This window comes from Corvus kubaryi, unplaced genomic scaffold, assembly GCF_017639235.1.
Source record: "Corvus kubaryi isolate FWS band 111438036 unplaced genomic scaffold, C.kubaryi_AGA036_p1.0 71, whole genome shotgun sequence".
Classification (NCBI taxonomy): domain Eukaryota; kingdom Metazoa; phylum Chordata; class Aves; order Passeriformes; family Corvidae; genus Corvus; species Corvus kubaryi.
In genome coordinates, this window is record NW_024582059.1 from 5937348 (window position 1) to 5958299 (window position 20952).

The 20952-nt window shown below is 47.6% G+C and overlaps 3 protein-coding genes and 1 non-coding gene across 4 annotated transcripts in view; 2 read left to right on the forward strand and 2 right to left on the reverse strand.

The window, feature by feature from the left end:
- Positions 1-5557: 5557 nt before the first annotated feature.
- Positions 5558-6595, reverse strand: LOC121675058 (ribonuclease CL2-like). The gene is made up of 2 exons (XM_042050028.1): positions 6491-6595; positions 5558-6095 (listed from the first exon to the last, which is right to left on the reverse strand). Exon 2 carries the CDS (start codon positions 6087-6089, stop codon positions 5655-5657), a length of 435 nt encoding a protein of 144 aa, XP_041905962.1. The 5' UTR covers positions 6090-6095; positions 6491-6595; the 3' UTR covers positions 5558-5654.
- A 1974-nt stretch (positions 6596-8569) lies between these two features.
- On the forward strand, positions 8570-12169 carry RPS3A (ribosomal protein S3A). The gene is made up of 6 exons (XM_042050027.1): positions 8570-8705; positions 8962-9065; positions 10191-10378; positions 10552-10760; positions 11317-11426; positions 12006-12169. Exons 1-6 carry the CDS (start codon positions 8644-8646, stop codon positions 12125-12127), a joined length of 795 nt encoding a protein of 264 aa, XP_041905961.1. The 5' UTR covers positions 8570-8643; the 3' UTR covers positions 12128-12169.
- Positions 11672-11741, forward strand: LOC121675085. The gene has a single exon (XR_006019950.1). It is a non-coding gene; the product is annotated as a small nucleolar RNA SNORD73 (small nucleolar RNA).
- A 1994-nt stretch (positions 12170-14163) lies between the features above and the next one.
- SH3D19 (SH3 domain containing 19) overlaps positions 14164-20952 on the reverse strand; it is an 85170-nt gene continuing 78381 nt past the window's right edge. Inside the window, 5 exon segments of the mRNA XM_042050015.1 lie at positions 14164-17309; positions 18601-18698; positions 19669-19855; positions 20352-20404; positions 20667-20854. Of these exon segments, the coding sequence (XP_041905949.1) occupies positions 17193-17309; positions 18601-18698; positions 19669-19855; positions 20352-20404; positions 20667-20854 (643 nt within the window). The 3' untranslated portion in view covers positions 14164-17192.

Below are 20952 nucleotides of genomic sequence, written 5' to 3' on the forward strand. Positions count from 1 at the left end.
TAATGCTCCTTTTCAAGGGAGAACCCGGGGCTTTCAAGTTCACTTCTTTTGTGGGTTTTGGCTTCCATTTTGCTTCTCACTTTCAAAACAAGAATCCCTGCTTGTTTCTGTGTATCAGTTCTATTTTTCTCTATGGGCAGTTCAATATCAGCTGCCTGTTACCTTCGTTAGATACTAATACAGCCTGGCTTTCCTGTCTGGTGGTGCAGCCGTAGTGGAGCACCACTGTTGGATATGAAGGGGTGAGAGAGAGAGCTCGGGGTGGGTCTGTTCATGAGGATGATGCTGCGCGCTGGGAATTACCCCGTGTAAAGCTAATGAAATGGAAAATCCCCAATTCACCTCCAAGGCCTTGGCAGGGGAAGCCAGGGCCAGGTTGCTTGGCTTTCCCCATCCTTCCAGCTCCCTCCCTTTGCCTGGTAATTCACTTGTACCTTGTGTCTAACATTTATTTAACTCCTTTATTGAGAGATGAGCTGGCACGTGAAAGGCTGGGGCCACTGCAGGCCGGCAGGGTCTTATTGCTGCTGGTGTTTGAATTAGAGATGCATAGGGCTGGGTGCGCTGCAAACACATTTCTCCAACAGATGGGATACAGAAGCAGCAAAATGAAGGTAGAGAAAGTGGCCTGGCTCCCTTCTACCCCTTTCCCTCCATCCAGACATAGAGCAGCCGCTCAGACTGGGAGAGAGGTGATGCTGCTGAGAAAAAAAAAAAAAAGATTTTTCAAGAGGTTGTGGGCTTCTTTTACTCTTGCACCCCAACATGAGGCAGAGATGAGCTGCCCTGCTCCTGACACCAGTTCTGCAGCCCTTGGAGAAGTGGTAAGTTTGGGACATTTGGAGAGAGCCTAGCATCAGCTTATCTGAGACAGAATGTCACTAGCTGAGCTACCCACTTCCCAGCTCTAACAGGGAGAAATTCATGAGCCCTTCCTCCAGCCTTGATTCACCTCCAGACACAGCCTGCTCTTTTGGGGAATTTTAATTCCCAGGTTTTCTTAACACTTCGTGTACTTTCTATGAATCTTTTATTTTTTTTTTTTTACCTGTTTGGCTATGGTTGCAGCTGATGGGAGGGGATAGTTCCTTGGCTGGGTACCCATTTGCAATGAATTTCCCCTGATCCCCTTAGGGAGGAGGCTGTGCAGGTCCCTACCTGCTGGAAGAATGTGGGATGGCTCCAACTGTGACCACTGGGAGTTTTTTATACACTGGCTTTCTTGCATCTGACTTTTGGGTTTGCTTCCCTCCAGTGAAGTTAGCAGGAGCTTTCTGGCTTGGGAACCACTGTCCATCCCAGGGATCATCCTGGACACAACACTCTGGAAGGTCTGGCTCTGACTTGCTGCATGTGGTCTCACATGGGCCAGCAGAGTGAGGAAAGAGCTGGAGAACCTGTCTGAAGGAGCCCAGCATGTTTTTCTGAGATAAGATGAAGAGATGACTCAGTTTCTAAGCATGAATGTAGGGAAGAGCTCTCTCTGCAGGAGAGCACTGAAGGAGGAAGGGACTGGCCATGACATCCAAGTTGTGCTAAAAACAGGGAGATAATTTGCAAATCAAGTGGCTTGCAAAGCTTTAGCTGAGTACTCAGTGGGACTCAGGAGGTAGCCAAACATTCAACCAGCCCACATAACACAAGGTTGGATCCATTTTGCATGGTGAGTTTCAATTTGGTGACAAACACTGTTAGAGGTATTGGCACAGGGCCTGCATAGCATAGGATGTTAACTTGATCAAAACTCTTTCTCTTGAGTTTGGGCACTTGAGTCTGATTCTGTTGTTGATCTTGGCACCTTGCAGCAGCATTCCCAGCAGACCAGAGGCCAACAGTAGTCTTTTTCACCTATATATTTTTTAGATTGGGTGGGTGGCCTCTTGGTCTCATATGGACAGAAATTCTTAGCTCCAGGCTTTCCTGGTACTTTCCCCTGTGGTAGCTCATGCTTCTTCTCCAGCCTGAGCAGTCCTAGGTTTTGGGTCTTAGGTTCAATGCTTGAACTGGAGAAGTGCATTAGGATTTCTGATGTGTAGCTGTTGTGGGGAAAGTGACACCTAAGCCTCAGCTGAGTGCCACAGCTGAGTTTGAGGACTTTGCTGTCGTATGCCCCCCTTGTCTGTGCTGTCCCCACCATGCCATGGGCAGCAGCTCCCCTTTTCCTAGCAGGCAGTCTTGTCCCCATGCCCAGGAACCTCTGCAAGAATGGTGGAGGGGATGGATCATTCCCTGTGTGGCAGGGGTTACAGGTGACCCTGCACCCTGGGGACCAAGTGTGTCACCTGCTCAGGGGGAAGGAGGGTTGCAGGACATATCTGACTGGGAGCACAGCTTGAGGTCTGTATGCCCTAGGGACAGTGCTGAGGAGCAGTGACTGGAGGAGCACCACAGACCCCAGCATCTCACTGATGCTGCTGGATGGGGAAGGGGGTGTTTTCTTGTCTCGTGCTGCCCCCAGGCAGCCTGGCAGCCCCTTTCCCAGTGGTCCAAGTGAACAAGAAAGGTGGATGTGCTGCACAGAAACTGTCTTGTATTTTGCTGTATTTTTGCAGGGTGTATTTTAAGAGCAGGCGATACACTGGAAAGAAGTTTTTTCCATGTCAATTTTGGCATGCATGACATGCAGCAACAGCCTGGTTTCACAGGACTCATTCTGCCAAATCCATGGGGCTCGATATTTGACTTTGCTGAGTAAATATTTCTGAAGGCCTTTGCAGTGCCTGTTTAAGCAATTCTCTGCTATGGTTCTGAAAAAATGCCCTTGCTTTTCAAGGAGCAGGAACAAATTTCCACAGCAGCGCTGGAAATATTGACACACTGCTCATGCCTCTCATTTTATACCATCAAAGGCTGGGCGGTGGAAGCTTGCGAGCCATAATGAAGCATGTGAGTCAGCATTATTTGTTTCATTTCCCTGTGCTAAACAAGCAACAGCCAGTTCCTGGCGAAGGAATGAATTGTTTGACAATAGAGCGGGCGAGCAGAGCAGGCTGACCACTGTCAGAGCAAACTCTGGGCATGAAAGTCAAGCAGATATGACTCAGATACAAGCTTTAGGCATATAGTACTGTTCTGGAAACATTTTTGGTTGCATCTTTTTGTTTTCTTCAGAAAAAGAAAGGACATAAATGGGAAGGGAGGCTATTAAATAAGGCTGAGGTCTGAACTGAGCTCCTGTCTCAAGACTTTTCTGTGACCCTAGGAAAGCTGCTTAACTCCTACCCACAAAGCAGAGATGATCACTTTCTCTGTTACAAAGCAGAATCAACCACAAACCTCACAACTTTCCATTTGACTGTGTTAGGCAGGACATGAAAGTATCTAAATGAGGAATAAATTAAGAAATAAATGCAGTGATTTATTAAAACATAATATTGCAAAATTCCTTCCTTTATTTTCAGGCACCAGTCCCTCCCTGCCTTTTTGCTACTTGCTGCCATTACAAATTTGCTGAGCACTGCCTGTAAATGGCCCACTGCTGCTTGTGGCAAAGGCCACAACACCCTCTGGATGATCACGATTCCTTTGTGGCTGAGGTTTTTCCCTTTAGCCTTCACAAAGAACAGACACAAACATATGCTGAAGAAACAGACCTGCTTCTTAGGGGAAAACACAGCAGAGGAGTGAACCAACAGTGCAGTCATGGGATGGGATGTGCTGAAGGGGTTGAGCTGCCCTGCCATCCAATCGGAGATGCCAGGAATCATCCAGACTTTCCAGCAGACTCAGGTAGCCACAGCATGCTGGGCATCCCAGAAATGGTATTGCTGCTCTGGGACTGCAGCTCAGAGCTGTCTCCCCAGGATGGGTGCTACCTCTACCCATGCACTTCAGAGCCTGTAGTGCAAAGCTTGTGGGGTAAATCAGTGACAGTATTTTTCTCTGTCACTGCCAGGATGATCTCAGCTACCAGAGAACAAGTGGAGAGATGGAATCCTCCTCCAAGCCCTGAAGAATGAAGGTAGCAAGAAGCAGAGATCAAACCCTTGTACTTGCAGAGACCCCAGGTATTCCCTCCTGAGCCAGTCAGCTTCTCCCATGGCCAGGAGTGAGCAGGGTGGAGAAGTGAGTCTGCTGTAAGTTGCCGGGCCAGGAATGCCCCAAATACCTTTGAAATACCCTAATTACCCCACAGTGCACAGAGAGTAGTGCACTAGGCCAGTACTGAGAGGTGGAGCTCACCAGTCCATGGATGGCCCTCAAAATGCCTTTCACGTGAATTTCAGAAAAGGAGCGCCTGAGTTACTTAAGGCACACGAGCAGGAGGTATCTTGGAGAGGGAGGAAAAGGATCAGGAAGACCATTTTCTGCACTCCTTTTCCTCTCAGCTACAATTTCTGGATGCACTTGGGCTGCCTTTTTGCAGCAGCACTGCACCTGGCTGTCAGCAGTCCCTTGGGACTTCTATGGGCTCCCACAGCAATAGGACCAGAGCAAAGGGGTCCCCCAGCCTACTGGGCTGCATTAGGCAGAATGCTGCCAGCACGTGGAGGGAGGTGATCCTGCTCCTCTGCTCAGCACTGAGACACACCTGGTGTGCTGGGTCCAGTGGTGGACTCCCCAGTACATGAGAGACATGGACATACTGGAGAGAGTCCCACAAGGAGTTGATGATGATGAAGGGACTGGAGCATGTCTGATCAGAGGAGAAGCTGAGAGAGCAGGGACTATTCAGCCTGGAGAAGAGAAGGCTCAGACAGGGGGAGCTTATATGTATACTGATAAGTACTGATGGGGAGAATGAAGGACAAGAGGTGATGAACAAAAGCTGAAATACGTAAAATCCCCTCGAGACTCAGGACCATAACTTCTGTATGTGTGTGCATATTGCATGTACGTGCTTGTGTACGTGTCCTGTGTGTGCTCGTGCTGTGTGCTGTGCTAGGAGCAGGCATGTGAGTGTTGTATGTTTTGTATTGTGAGTGTGGCTACATGTTTTGCGCATTGTGTGTGTGTGTGTGTGTTGTGCTCAGTGTCTGTGGGATGGTGGTTCAGGGCTCTGTGTGGCCCCAGCCAGGGCTCAGTCCTGTGGGGGTCCCAAGGGGGAGCAGCTTCATCCCCAGAGAGGTCACAGATGGGGTCAGAGGCATGTGGGAGACAGGGCATCTGACAGTTTATGGGGCAGACATGGGGGAATTTGGGGGTACCCAGGGGGTTATGAGGCATGTGGGATGTTGGGAAACCCTGTGGGAGTTACAGGGCATCCAGGAAAGCAATGTGACACCCAAAGGGTCAGGATACTGGAGAGAGGGCTGGGTGCACATCCGGGAGATCAGGGGGCCTTGGGTGGGAGGGTGGTGGCGGTTGTGGGGCACCCATGGGAGTTGTGGGACACCCAAGAAAGGGGAGAGGGCGCAGGAGAAGTCAGAGACACCCTAGGGGGCTATGGAACACCCAGGAGGCTGGGAAAACCCAGGGATTTATAAAGCACATGGGGGCCAAGTCCACCTTGAACAGATCAAGGTGGACTTGGTTGGGGTCACCCAAGGGGCTCAGGGGCACCCAGAGAGGGGTATGATTGCAGGGTCCCCCCAGAAGCTGATGCTGGAGCCCAGGCCTCTGCCACCTCCTTTATTGCCAGCACTAACAGAGCCCTTGGCGGGAGGGAGAACCCGCCCCCGCGCCGCGGCTCCGCAACGCCGCCAGGCCGGGCCTCACTGCGGCGCCGCGTAGGTGCCCGCGAGGTGCACGGGCAGCCCGGCCTGGCAGGCCACGCGCACGTGCTGCTGCTGCAGCTGGCGGGCCCGGTAGGCGCAGGGCGGCCGCGTGTCCCCGCCGCGCAGGCGGCAGGCCGTGAGGCTCACGGCGCTCGGGGTGCTCTGGAACCCCGTGGCATCGGGCGCCTGGGAGCAGGCGGCCACCAGGGCGGCGGCCGGGGCGTGCACGAAGGTGTTGGAGGGCTTGCAGGGCCTGCCCGGGGCCGTCACCCGCCGCCGCGCCAGCATGGTCTCGCAGTAGCGGTGCGCCGCCAGCGTGGATGTCCGGGGGTAGTCCACGTGCTGCCGCAGGAACTTCTCGTAGCGGGTCTCGCCCGCCGCCCCTGCCAGTGCTGCCAGCACCAGGGTCATGCACAGCACCCAGCCCGCCATGGACACCTGGGGAAAGGTGGGGTTAGGGCCATCTGGACTTCTGGGCCCCCGACCGGAAATCCCACCCTGGATGCTTGGTTATTCTACAAATTCCACCTCCCAAACACCTGGGTCCCATACAAATCCCCTCCCAGTGCGTGGGGGCTCATCTCTGGACAACTGGGCTGTCTGTGGATCTCACCTGGATGCATGGGTCCCCTGCAGTCATGCACTCCCCAGAATCCTCAGTCCCCTATGGAACCCCCCATACCTGCTCACCAGTCCCATGGCTCCCCTATAGATCCACCCCGTACCCTGACACCCAGGTGCCATACACAGCCTCCCTTCCCCACTGGATGCTTGGGTTCCTAACAGACCCCTCCCACAAACATTCTGGTCCCCTATGCACCCCTCACCCGCACCTGTGCGCGCGCCTCAGTTTCCCTTATGGCCTCAGGGTCTCCAGGATCCCTCCCACTCCTCTGCACTTCTTTTATACTGGCCCCAGCTGTGCCCAATGGGCAAGGATCCAGGAGGAGGGGCAGGGTAAAGAGCAAGGTCCAGTGGATGTCTGGGGGGAGCCAGTTGTCCAGGAGGCCCCACTCACCCTCATGGCCCCTCAAGGTCATTAGGTAGTCATTAACGAACCATGTGACTGTCTGTGTGCATCCCCTTGCGTGGCCCCTGCCCACTCTGGCCTTGGCCACCTGTCCCATGAAAGGCAGGATACTTGGGTCCCTTTGGGTGGCAGGGCAAGATACCTGGTTCCCTGGTGGGGAGCAGGATGTCACCGTCACCTCTGAGACAGCTGACAGATGTTCCTACAACTCTTGGAAGATGTGGCATGCCCATGGTTGTCCTGCAGTGCTAAGGGACCTATGTGTTCCTTTTCCCTGTGTCCCCTTGCAGGCAAATTCATACCCCTGGGAAGTGCTGGGATGCATTTTTCTTCGCTGCTACCTCCCATGCTCCCAGCTACTCCACTGATGCAGAGACAAGCAAAGAGCCAGGAACCAGCCTGAGCCCATCAAATACTCCTGTCTCATGGTCACCATAATGGAGCCCCAAGGAAAGCATGTCTCCTCCAGAGGGAGAGGCATGCAGTGCCCAGGAGAGGCTGTCACAAGTGGTTGCAAGTGGTCTCCATCCTCCTCTTCAAAGACATCAGAGAGACTGTGATGGGAAGTGGCAAACAGAGAATGAGGTCTTGGGCAGCACCTTTCCCGAAAGAGCTGTAACAATTCCAAGATTGGTCACGGTGAAAGTGCAGAAGGTCCTGCCCTGGGCTCTGGTGGCATTTCTACAGCCTCTGAAAAAATCCTCCTCAAAGGTGCACAGCCCATACAGTGGGAACAGCTCAGGCACCTAGCAAAACCTTGCAGACATGGAAGGTCAGCACAGCCCCCTTGCTGACCCCCTGCTCCTGCTGGCCATGGAAGGAGAATGGGGACTCTCATCATGACCCCTTGGACACACTCTGCTTTCCACTGTCCTGGAGTGGGTGGAAACGGGATGGTGTCCACAGGATGGGCAACAAGCCCGGATTCGTGGCAATGGGCTGTCTCTAGCTGGCATAGTACAGGTACCTGTGCTGGATCCCATCCCACCTGGCAGAGCCTCAGGCATACCCTTGCCAGAGGTGGGTGTGAGGTTCACTGGTGAGCCACAGCCTGTGGTCACCTCTTGTCCCTGGGGAGTCCCAGCTGCCTGGTGCTGTCCTGGGCACTGCTTCTCCATGTCCCATCCCTGCCCACGCAGGGGGCCTGAGCAGAGCCTCCTCCTGCCCTGTGCGGTGGGGACAGGAGCCACCGGCCGAGGCATTTGGGGCAGCCAAGACCAACAGCTTCTGGCTGTCCCCTCGGTGCCCCATGGCCTGGGAAAGGTGCCGATTTTAGGAGCTCTCTAAACACAGAGCATCGTTTAGAAAGGAGACTGTTTATTCTGCGTGGGATGCAAGGTGGAGGTTTGACAAATCAAACACACCATGGGGTAAAAAGTGACATCTTTTATACAGTAAAATTTACATCAGCCCGCCTGTCTAATGCACATTCCCCGCCCACCGATGCGTATTTATTTGTATGACATACTCTTAGGCGATGCTTGAAGTACAAAGTTCTTTTCTTTATGAAGCAACTTCCATTGTAGAAGAAAGCAGACGACATCAGTTACGTTTACCAGAAGTGACAAGATTCAGCCTGGGGACAGATAATTCGGCTTGAAGACATCAGAAAGGGCAGGAGGTGGCACCTGCCTTTCTCCCGGGCACAGCTGGCGCAGCGAACCCCGTCCCTGCGGCTGTGCCGGCCCGGCCAGCGGCCCCCTCGGCCCTCCGCATTCCCAGCGCTGCGCTCCGCACGGCTCCAGCCGGGGGCGCTCACGGGCACGGGCTGTGCCGAGCGCTCCCCCCGCCCCCCCGTGTCGTTGGTTCCGTCCAGCCGTGGTACGTCCCGGGGGGGGCCCCCCCTCTCCCGGCGCTGGGGGCGGCCCCGTTCTCGCAGGTCTCGCGCGAGCGCCGGTCTCGTATATTCTCGCGGGAGCGGGCGCGCCCCGCCCTTTCCGCGGCGCGGGCCGGACGATGGCGGTCGGGAAGAACAAGCGCCTCACCAAGGGCGGCAAGAAGGGCGCCAAGAAGAAAGTGTGAGGGCCGCCGGGGCACGGGCGGGCGGTGCCCGGGGGCGCCGGGCGGGGCGCCGCGGCGGCGGGATGCCGGGGATGAGGGGCGGATGGCGGCGGCGGCCCGGCCGGAGCAGGGCCGATGCTGTCATGGCGTCAGCCGTGCGGGCGTGGGCCTGGCGGGGCGGGAGCAGCGGCGGGCATTGGGAGAGGAAGGTCTTTCTGCAGCCCGGTTTGGCTTGGGAAAGTCGGTAAAAAAATCTTCTTCATTTGGTTTAAGGGTCGACCCTTTCTCCAAGAAGGACTGGTACGATGTCAAAGCTCCGGCGATGTTCAATATCCGAAACATCGGGAAGACACTTGTCACCAGGACTCAAGGAACTAGTGAGTAGTTGGGGTTGGTGCAGTAGAAGGGGCTGTGTTTGCTCCATGTGCTAGCTCCAAGCGGTTAAAGAACTTCTTGGATGAAAAACTGCTGACATATAGGTTTTGCTTGTACTGTTACGAACCTGGAAACTAAAAAAGTTGGATGATTTGAGTGGGGTTTTTTTGAGTTGACCTGAGTTGCTTAAATAAATGAGCTTCAGGGAAGTTCATACACTAGACCCTTGTTTGTACAAAAATGCCAAACCATGGAAGGAAGGGCCTGAAGTTTCTAATGAGCTCCTCTTGTGGTACCTCGCGAGTTGAGAAAAGTTAATTAAGCAGTAGTTCTGTCACAGGGGGAGATGTGGGAGAGTGCCACAGGAGACCTTAGTCCTGATAGGGTGATAACGACCAGCACATCAAAACACTGAAATTTCTTAAAGATTTTGGGTAATGATTAGAGCCGGAATTGCTGATTTAATGTGAGCACTGATGTATCACTGGTGGGTTAATTCAGTTTAATATGATCTGGCACACGTTAGGAAGAGGAAATGTCTGTTACGAATGCAGGGGTGTCTGGATAGAGGTAACCCTGTTTTTGGAAGCTTAGCTGTGCAGAATGGCTAAATAGTTTTATGATACTGTGCTGGTTGCACTCAGAGTTAGGACGATGATTGTTATTTTGAACTCAACATGTGAAACAAATAAAATGAGGAGCACTGCAAAACGAGTGTGAACCAGCCAGTGTTGTTAAGATGGTTCCTTGTTGGAGGAGGAGCTGTGAAGTGTTTGTACTGGGGTGTTCACTGCTGCTTCATCTCTGCTGAGCACTTGTGGCTTTTTATGTTTAGTTTTTTCATTACTGCTCATAATTTCCAAATACTCTGCAACCCCTTTATGCTTGAAACAAACCAAATTATTACACGTGGTAGAATGTGCTGTATGCTGCTGTTCCATATCCCATACCTGATACTATTACCTTAAAAAGTTTCCTCCCAAAGGGAGGCATTCCCAGCCTTGCTGGCTCTGTGATCACCATTAGAAAGCATCAGAAAACAGGATTCCAGCAGGAATTCAGGATCTGATTTGAAGAATGTGCTTCTAATGTTCATAAAAGGTGTTCTGTTCTGTTCCATCACACAGAAATTGCTTCTGATGGGCTGAAGGGCCGTGTGTTTGAAGTGAGCCTGGCTGATCTGCAGAACGATGAGGTCGCCTTCCGCAAATTTAAACTGATCACTGAGGACGTTCAGGGCAAAAATTGTCTGACCAACTTCCATGGGATGGACCTGACACGGGACAAAATGTGCTCCATGGTCAAAAAATGGCAGGTGTGTCAGGAACAAGGTCTGCCTGCTGCCGGTGCCTTCAGGGAGGGAGGGAGCTGCTGGTGCCTGGCAAAGCCGTGTTTGAAGCTGCATCAGACATCAACAGCGTCGGGTGCATGGGGTTGGGCAGCCTGACTGCTGGGTGGGTGGTAAATGTTCAGTGCTTGCTCTTTCAGACAATGATTGAAGCCCACGTGGATGTCAAAACCACAGATGGGTACCTGCTGCGCCTCTTCTGTGTGGGCTTCACCAAGAAGCGCAATAACCAAATCCGCAAGACCTCCTATGCCCAGCACCAGCAGGTCCGGCAGATCCGCAAGAAAATGATGGAAATCATGACCCGGGAGGTGCAGACCAATGACCTGAAGGAAGTTGTCAATAAGCTGTAAGCTTTGGCTGTGTTCTCTTTTTCTCTCCTGCAGTTTAAATCGTCTTTTGGGGGTTGGTTGTTGCTGAGTGCTTGAGGAGTGCTGGTGCATCACAAGCTGTTTGTCAGAGACCAGGCAAGGAGCCCCTCCTGTGGAAAAGGCAATTGCCCTTTTCTGCAAATGGCTTCTCTTAGTGTCTGCATCCTGTCTGACCTGAATCCTATGTCATGTTTGCATAACTGTAAAGTCACTCTCCAGAGAATTTGTGGTTCCCATTCCTACAGACTAAAGTTGTAATTCTGATCGGTTGGGGTTGTGAATGCTCTGAGCTCTTCTGTTAGAAGAGTTTACCAAAGGGTGCTGATTGCTTCCAAAAGTTTGCAGATTTGCTCTCAAAATGGGCACACTTGTGCTTTGTCCCTTCTAACTTCACAAGGGAAGTGGCTTAGAATCTAAATGTACTTGAGGAAAACTGTCAAAGTGATGATGTAAACTTTTGTAGAATATTTAGCTGTGTTGCTGCTGAAGAAGCAGGCAGAGTTTTTAACATTGTGGTGCTCTGTGATGTCTCAGGATCCCAGACAGCATTGGCAAGGACATTGAGAAGGCCTGTCAGTCCATTTACCCTCTGCACGATGTCTATGTCCGCAAGGTGAAGATGCTCAAGAAGCCCAAGTTTGAATGTAAGTCAGTTACTGCAGACACTTGGAGGAGGGTGTGGAAAGGATACATACTTCAAATATGTTTGCTTTTGGATAAAGATATTACAGCAGCATCAATGACCCTAAGTATTTGTAGAAGGGAACAGTGTGTCCTTGTCCTGCTGTGTGAATTCCAGGATAAAAACCCAAGCAGTGAGTGTTCAGTTGGGAGCTTCTTGAATTCTCACCTGGAACTGCTGCTGAATATGTAAAAACTTTGCTTTGGGAATGAATGATGACAAAATGTTTCGGTCCCAGATGATGTGGAATGATTCCATTTCCCCTTTTTCTGACATTCCCGTGCAGCAGTAGGTTCTTGAGTCCAGATCTTTTTAGAAAAAAGTGTAGTTTTCAGTTTCATTATGTAGCCTTATTTCACTGCTCGTTTCTAGCTGACTGTCACTGCAGCGACATCTCTGTGCATGAGCTGTCTGCAGTGGACTTGCTCCTACGTACAGAAGATGTTCTGGTGGTTTCATTTGTGTATGATGAGTAATTGAGTAATTTAAAACTGTTTAAACAGGTCCATGTCTCACTCTTTCCATCACTGCTTCTTTTTAGTGGGCAAGCTGATGGAGCTGCATGGCGAAGGTGGTGGTGCTGGAAAGCCCTCTGGGGACGAGGCAGGCACTAAGGTAGAGCGAGCTGATGGATATGAGCCGCCTGTGCAAGAGTCCGTGTGAAACTAAAAACTGGTGGAAAATAAAAGGTTTTAATATACAGAACTAATGCTTGGTTGCCTGTATTGCTACTGGACAATATTGGTACTAGATGTGTGGATGGGTTTTTAATAAGGTAAACCTATGGTCTTGGTTAAAAAAAAAATAAATAAAAGTACTTGTGTACTTCACTTGTGATGTGGGGATGGGTGGAGGAAGGAGGCGGGTTGTGCTTTTTGTGGATTCTCTATGATGGTTTTTCCCAGTAATTTTATCCTCACCAAAAAAAACCCTGTGTATGTGTGCAGAGGTTGTATTGGTGAGAGGTGCCTCAGAGAGTACAGGGAAGGCAGAAATTGCACAGGGAAACCTGTGTCAGAATTTGGTATTATTGCAAAGTCTTAGGGATTTATCCAGACTACTTACTTCAGAATTATGTGTCTATGTTTAAATTTCTTGGTGGTAATGTAATACACCCTCTAATGGGACAGGTGTCTCTGCTGGTCAGAAGGTGTTTAAAGATGGTGTAATTACAATGATGGAAGCAGCATTGGTTTTGAGGAGTGTAGAAATGCAGAATGTGCTCGAGCAGTGGAATTGGGTGTTGGATTTTAAGCTGTCAGAACTGAGGGGTGACAGTAATCATGGAGAACCTATGAAACTTGGGGGGGGGGGGGGAAGTTCTGTAAAAAGGCAATGGTCTGTGTTCTGAAAACAAAGCACACTTAAATGTTTTGCTGAGTAATTTTAAGACTTTTCTATTATCTAACAGCATTTTTGCTTCTTGTTCAACTTACGTTGGCTTAAAAATAGAAGAGTGTTTTTTCTGGCTAAAATGAGTTTTCTGTGCTATCAATGTGTTTAGAATATGGCAACAAACCTAAACTTAGTCCTATTAAATTGTTGATGAGTTAGTGATTTAAAACCTGAGAGCAAAATGGGGAGCTCACTGAGAGTGGTGGCTCTTGCAGTTGGTTGTCACAGAGCTTAGGACAAGAAATAAAGGAAAATACTGAAATGTTACTCTTCCAACAAAGCTACTGGGGAAAAGGAGAGGGGCCCTGCTGCCCATGAGGGCTGTACTGTTCCCTGTTGGGGACTTTCACATTTTCCTAGTTGATAATTCTGGTTTGGACCAAGTAATAGGCAAAATGAGAAGAATGGTTTTGAACTTACTTCAGAACACTGCAGGTGATGCAATTTTGTGTTGTGATTCCAAGTTAAAGTTTTAATATGTTCTGCTTTTTCCAGTTTGTGTAGTGAAGGAAGTGTAGTGAGTGCTTAACACTCAGAACCTTGGAAGAGGGGGAAGGAATCGTGTTGCTTTGCTCTTTCCATCTGTGCTGCTGAGGCAGGTGTCATCTGCCTCCAGGAATCCCACCGAGCCACATTTTTGAAGCTCTAAGTTTTACCTTGCTACTTACATGTCTGAGGACTGTATGTTGCAAAAAGGTTGGTCCAAGAGGACTTGGGGAAAGAACAAGAACTTGGGGGTTTTTTCAGGCTTTTAACTTTGTCATTTGGAAGAGTGCATTGCCGTGCAGGGGTTCTGGGTAAATATAGGGTTTGTAATGTGATTGCAGATGGGAGAAAAGCAGGAAGGAAAATACTGTGTATCCTCTGTATTCTCTCAACAAATACCAGCTGAAAAATCATGGTGTGTGAAAGCAGCAGTCAGCAGAGCACACCTAAATTAGTGCAGGATCAGCCCATGTCTTGTCAAAATGTTGTTACAGTGAGAACCACAGTGTGTGTGACACCCTGCCGTGACAGCTTGTTGCTGCAAGTAGCCAAGGCCATACATTCTGTAGGTGGTGAGTGTGAAGCATACCCACATCCAAAGGCTTGAATAAACCATGTTAAAGTCATCCAGATTCTCTGAGGGGTTTGGACTACGTGTAAAAGGGTGCAATATTTATTTGGTTATTATTTGTATTTGTCTGGGGGTGGGGTGTTACTTTGCAGCTGGCTTAAATATATAAGCAGAATGAGATCCATAAGACTGTCAAGTGGAAAGCTCAGCTTTCCACAGCACAAGACAATTAAAATGCCCTCATGACTTAATTATAAAAATTTTATTGGTTAAATACATTCTTAATTTACAGAGGTACCATAACAAACTTACTGGACTTAACAAAGGTTTATTTAGGACACTGTTAATTATACACAGAACAAAGACATCTTCCTGAAGATATTTCCAGAGGACGGGTCAAACAAAATATTTCGGTAAGTGAGGCTTTTATTCTAATGCATGGAGATCTAGCTGGATTTCAAGGTTACAGCTGAAATTTGCTACTACATTGCAGTTAAGATTTGCACTCCACCTCATTCTCGGCTTTTTGTACACCTTAGGAATTTCATGCTGTGATCTGTATGCGGTCTCATGGTGGTGTAGGGCCTTATCTTAGGAAAATCCTGTCCTGTAAAAGCCGAGCCGTTCTCCCTTGCTTCAGCGTTTTTAGAGACGCCGTTGCAGCTGCCTGCAGCCCTGCGAGCAGCCCTTAGATGGCACTCGGTGCTCTGAGTAAAAGGCCTTGCTGCTACTCCTGCCCTGCTGCACAGGGAGGAGATGACCTACAGCAGAGTGGTCTTGTCTATGGACAGGCACTGACTTTAAACATTCAGTGAAGTTACAAAAACAACTGGTCAATACACAGTTATAAAAATGGGGAAGAGGAAATTGAAAAAAAATTATAAAAAGATCAGTTCTACTTCTGAGACTTGTATCAAAACCTTAGAAAACTGCCAGATGAACAGGAAGTAAACATCATACACTTCAGCCTCATCTACCCCTACAACGTGTGCGGTATGTCTTTGAAGGACCTGGCTATTCCTTGGATTTCTCTTGGAGATCACTGTGTTTTTTGGAATAAACAAGAAGCTTTAGAATCTCTTAACAGGAAAACTTCGAGAGTGGGAAGGATTGTCCTTGGCTGTGGACTTCATGTGATTCCACAGGAGTTCCGGACAGGCTTGCTGGGGATGCTAAAACCGAGTAACAGCTGTACACACTGTTGCATTTCCATCCTTCTAGAACGGCACATAATTCAGAATTGTTATCATGTTAATCCCTTAATGGAAGCAGAAGTCCAGTTCTCAACTCATTAACACTGTGTGGTCTTCATCCCCAGTTGTGTGAATGGTACTGGTGTAGTTTAAATACACAACAGACCACAAAGCGGGGGGGCTGTGTCTGTCTGTGCCAGTTCTCCAGCCTAAGCAGTGACTGCTGAGTGAGTGGTGCCAAGGCCCTCATGTCTGCACTGCAGGTTCCTCACACTTGCTACAGGTGAGCTCCAGTCTGCCACTGGGACTGGATGCCCATTCCTTGCTGGGGAGAGGCCTGCAGTTCTGGCTATGCCTGTTTCTGCCTGCTGTGATGGTCACCAGGGCAGGGGGAGGGCAGGGCCACCCTCCCCAGCCTTCTTAGGCCCCAGTTCAGGTGCACCCCAATCCCTCATGGCAGCAGGTACTTGTTGCTGTGGTGCTCAGAGCTCACACCAGTCAAGTTGGCAGGGACATGACTAAGTCAAAACTATCTCAAGGTCCATCACGATGGTTCTGGTTTCCAGTCTCCATCCACCTCCAACTGTTGGCCCTTCTGCAACCTGAATTGCCACACCCATGAAGGAAAGTCTTGTTGAGGGTATCTTGATATCCAATGACCTGCAGCTCTCTGGAGTAGTGACTCCTCAGCCTACTGGTTCCTTTTGGTGATACAGAGCAGAAGGGGTGGAATAGTGGCAGCAGTGAAAGAACCAACTGCAGCATAATTTTTTCTATTCCAGTCTGGTGGAATTAGCAGTTACTCAGGATGCTAGTTAACTATTTTGTCAGAAGCCAAGTGTTACAAAAAGGAATTGACTACTAGAAGTTCCTATAATGTGAAACTACCTCGATCATGTCCATCTTAGTTTGTCAGTCAAGCTACCCTGCTGCTTTTTACCAAGTGCCTTGGTTAGAGCTGCTTGGAGGAACCTCTTGCCAGGCATGTTTTCCTTAAGGCCTTGACAGACCATTTATGAGGGTGCTCAGTAGATTTGGTATGTGGCAACAAACTGGAAACTAATCCCACGTCTGCTGAAAGCTAAACCCAAGGCTGTATAATATCCTTCATGTTAAGGATAGGAATAGTGTTACTGAAGTATGTTCCAGTGCTTGAGTGACAAATAAAACGCAGACTGAGTGAACACTGGCTTTCCACTTCCATGAGGGGAGTGGAGGGGCAAATAGTTGGAATAGTACAGCTACTGCATGGCTGGGATCTGAGAAAGCTCAATAAACACTGTCTGTCGCTAACTTCAGCTGGGAAAGAAGGGTATGATGGTGCTCGGAGAACAGTGGGCAGTAGGAAAAATCTAAACCTGTATTTGTAAAGTATTTGGGGAAAGCGAGGAAGGTCTAAGATGATTCAGATGAATTTAAACAGAATTCATTAAAAGGCAACATTTTACTTCTGTGATCTTGCTGTATGAGCAGCTTGGGCTAAGAATAGAAGGATACTACACAAGGATTTATTTCTCCATTTTCCCTCTTACCAGTATTAGATTTGATACCTTTCTACTATGAAATACCAGTTATTTTTCTTACCCTCTAAGTCATAAAACAAGTGGATTCTACTGCTAATGTGGAACTCAAGCAGTAATGAAACCTGAATATCAAACTTCATCTACATACTGAGTGCTGTAATTATATATTAAAACAATTTTTAAAGTTTGGATCTTAAGAAGTTTTCAAAGAAGGCCAAAGCAGCTTATGTTATGCAGACTTTGTGCATGATAAACGTAATACCAGAGAGTAAACATACTAGAATGCTATATAAGTTAAAATGGTGTCGCACCACAGTATTTCCCTAGTTGGAAATGGCTAAAAAGCCTGCTTGTTTTGCTCTCTGAGCATTCATGAAACATGACTACATACACTGTCACCAAAGACTCAAATTTTCTTATTTGACTTCAAGATACTACTATGACTGTCTAGAAAAAGTAGTGCAAAACATTGATAATCAACACATGTTGATGTCTTTGCTGTGCCTTTAGGGTAGAAAACATTCTCTCCCACACACAGGGAGTAGTACAAAGGCAACACTTCATGGTGTTTTTAAAATCTGAACAAAGTTCTTGGGAAATATCCCAGACTTTCCTAGTATCTCTCCACTCATCCAGTCCTCATCTACAGATTCCAGCTCTGTTATCATGTCACCTGCCTGTAAGAGAAGGAGTAATGTGAGTCAGTACAGCTTACTGTGCAATGTTACTGAGCAATGTTAATGCATGCAGAGCTCATCTTATTTAGAAGCAATTATTATCAATCAAAGAGAAAAGAAGTAAGACGTGGCCAGTCTCTTCTGTTGGTTACACCTCTTGGAGACTGTTTGCCAAAACCAGCTGAAGCCTCTTCTAGGCCAAATACTTGTCTATGTTGAAAAATCACTACATTTGGAGGGACAAAAGAGCACTGCTGGATAACTTCTCACATTGCTTTGGCTCTCCAGGTATGTTAAGAGCTGGCTCATGGGTCCCCTGCTTTACTGCTTATTTGTGAGTGTTTTGAGGGTTTGTTTTCTTAAAACACTGGAAAGAATTATCTTTTTTTAAATTTAGTCCCAGTATTTTCTAACACCTGGAAAGTTTCCCAGAAAAAGGAAAAGCAATGTAAGAGCTCAGTGTGGCCGTTTAAACTGCAGCTCCTGTGTTTGGTCCTGGTTTTTGTTCTCACAGTCCCATGCCACACCCTATCTGAAGTACTGGCCTTTCTTCCAGTACCTCTATTCCCCTTTTCTGCTTTAAAGAATCGTCTGTCCTTTCAGCATTGCAAGCTGCTAATGCTGAAACTATTTTGCTAGTTTTAGAAGAGAAAACACTGTGTGTTTCACCTCCTGTGAAAGTCTACTGTTTCTCAGAAATTTGCTTTTGAGAACATGGTTACCTAAATCATGACTTTGAGTATCAAGGGCACTCTGTTTCTTGTTCATGCTTAAGATCATCTGGGCATCCAGCACGTATTTAATTTTCCCCTTGTTCCCATGGCAACTCTGTACTGTGTTGCCAGTTCAAGATGTTGCTGTACCAGGTTTCCCTTAGAGGCCTGGCTGCTGTAGCACTGGCTCTCTCACCATTACCTCCTACTCAGTGCTGTCCTTCTAGTACAAAAAGAGGCTCCCTTCACCATATCAGCCAATCAACAACTGAATGTACTGCAAAATGAGGTTTGCTTATCTTGCCATGTTTACGGGATCAGAGAAGTCAAGAATTCTGCAACTCCTGACCTCTTCTCCGTGTCCTTAATGACAATTTTTGCTGATAGGAAACAGGAGTGGTAAGGGCAAAAACGTTTTTTAGAGAGCCCACTTATCAAATATGTTAATATCTATGCATATTCTATGTGCTTCATTCTTCTTGTCTAAAGCCTGTTTTCACAGTGGATGAATCTTACTTTTTAGCACTCATTAGGAACACAAGGCCTCTTGGAAATTGGTCTAAGAGAGGTGTACTTACTTTGAAAGAAAGCTCATCTTCATTTTCTCCATGAAAATCATAAAGAGCTTTGGCTTTTCCTTTCTTCCCTCCTCCAGGCTGTGACTGCTCTACCCTGGCTACAGAACATGGACAAGAGAAATTACTTGCATTGGAGTGAAATAAATCTCTGTTTCTGGAGAAGTTTCCTGTCATTCTCATGTTTTCTCCCCACTATTGCGCTACAAGTTGTCCAAACGTTATTGCTACTGCTCTAACAAATTCACTGTCCTGCTGGAATAAAAAACTCCACTGCCACCAGTTCATTTTATAGTATTAAACACAGTCTCACAGATCTGCTTGTAAGAGCACTAAATTTAAACCTCATTAACTTGAACTTCCCAATGGTGTTACGTAATAAAAGCTGACTTTTCCTCTTTCTGCTCGAAGATGAAGCAGCATCAGTACCCCTGAATTATTCCTAAAGGTGGCTCAATTGCCCTGTTTCACCTGTGCCCAAACCACCCTTGAAAACATCCCAGAATCTGTGTCACCTCACAGATTACTTACTGACTAGAACATTATATTGCCATTATTAGAGAAGTCGGTTCAAAACTTAAGTTTAGGTTTGGAATATTAAAGACTGTGGTGGTGTGTGACTTGTTGATCACAGAATCACCGGGCTGGAAGAGACCTTCAAGATCACCGAGTCCAACCCATGCCCTAATGCCACCTCAACTAAACCATGGCACTGGGTGCCACATACAATCTTTTTTTAAACACATCCAGGGGCAGTGACTCCACCACCTCCCCGGGCAGACAGTTCCAGAACTTTATCACTCTTTCAGTAAAAAACCTCTTCCTAACATCCAATCTAAATTTCCCTTGGCGCAGCTTGAGGCTGTGTCCTCTTGTTCTGTCAGCTGCTGCCTGGAGAAAGAGACCAACCCCATCTGACTATAGCCACCTTTCATGTAGTTGTAGAGAGTGGTAAGGTCACCTCTGAGTCTCCTTTTCTTCAGAAGTGGAATAGTTGTGTTCTCCCACAACTCTGTCATGACTGGCACAACACAAGGAATAAAGAATTGCCATCTGGTAGGAGCACTGTACCTGAGCAGGTCTGAACAAAAACTGCCGGGAAAATCCCTTCCTTTCCATTCAGTCTTCCTCTATACCACTCCAAATCTACTTGTTCCAGTATGTGGATGTAGTCTCCCTTTTTGAAGGATAGATCATCTTTGGTTTCTGCTGTAAAATCATGAAGCGCTTCACACCACTCTACTGAGCGTCTGTTGTTCTATTCAAGTGAACAGAAGATGCATTAATTTTAGAAGTGTGAATGGAGCCCACAAACTGATGGGTGCTGCTGAAAGCAGCTGTACAGCACATGGGTGTCCTGACACTCTCCCATACAATAGCGCTGCTGCAGATGTAGACTACAATGGCATTTCAGCAATTACCACCACAGAATTTCATCTAGGCTCGGCCACATTCCTTTTTATCTCTGGTGGCAGGGGAAAGGATTAATAAATTCAAAATTAGATCACTGCAGCAATACTTAAAATAGAGCTAACAAGAATTTCCTTCAGCACAAAGGATAACAATTTACTAATGTTAATTTGTCAGAAGCTCTGAATTCAATCAGCTTAGGCCAAGTGTCAGAATTGAGGCTGTGACCATGCAGCATTGTGTGCTGTGGGAGCTGTGTCTTGTTCTGCAGTTACTCTCACATTATAATAGTCTCAAATAAATCTATACAGAAATTCTGGCCATCACCTATAAAGTTTTATTACCTGAGGAAGGGAAGACGAAATCTCCACCTTATTCTTCAGTGCTGTTTCTGTACCTACATAAGTAAAGCACAACTTAGAATAGGAGCAGTGTCCTATTCAGAATGTTATTAATGACAGAGATTTTAGATATTTGAAGTCATTATTAAGAATATCTTTTAAGAAGTCCTACTGTTAATTTTTTTTTTTGATTGGTCTTCCCTCTCTTTTTACCTCCTTTCTGCATTCATTGTCCTTTTGGAATTTTCTCCTGTATGCTGCCTATTTACATTAAGTACATAACTATGCTCTTGAAGATTTTTGCAAACATATTCATACCTGTTCCAGGCAGATCTTCAATTACTTCCACAAAGTTCAAGGGGAAAATTCCAGATGTGCCTCTGAGCTCTCCTTTGGCCCACTCTTCATTTACATATTTTTTCAGGATAATAGTTTCACCTTCTGAAAAACTGAGCTCATCTTTCTGATCTCCAATGTATTCAAATCGTGCTACACATCTTGGACCTCTGCACAAACAAAAGAGAAAATTACTTTGCTTCTTTATTACTGTCCACCTAATAATAAGACAGAATTGTGTGTAATATATGGATTGATATATTAATTA

Excerpts from the sequence above, each read along its gene's own strand:
- RPS3A (XM_042050027.1), top strand. The coding sequence starts at position 8,644 with ATGGCGGTCGGGAAGAACAAGCGCCTCACCAAGGGCGGCAAGAAGGGC. Across the intron at positions 9,066-10,190 it reads CACCAGGACTCAAGGAACTA|AAATTGCTTCTGATGGGCTG; the intron begins GTGAGTAGTTGG and ends TCCATCACACAG. Across the intron at positions 11,427-12,005 it reads CAAGAAGCCCAAGTTTGAAT|TGGGCAAGCTGATGGAGCTG; the intron begins GTAAGTCAGTTA and ends GCTTCTTTTTAG.
- LOC121675058 (XM_042050028.1), bottom strand. The coding sequence starts at position 6,089 with ATGGCGGGCTGGGTGCTGTGCATGACCCTGGTGCTGGCAGCACTGGCA.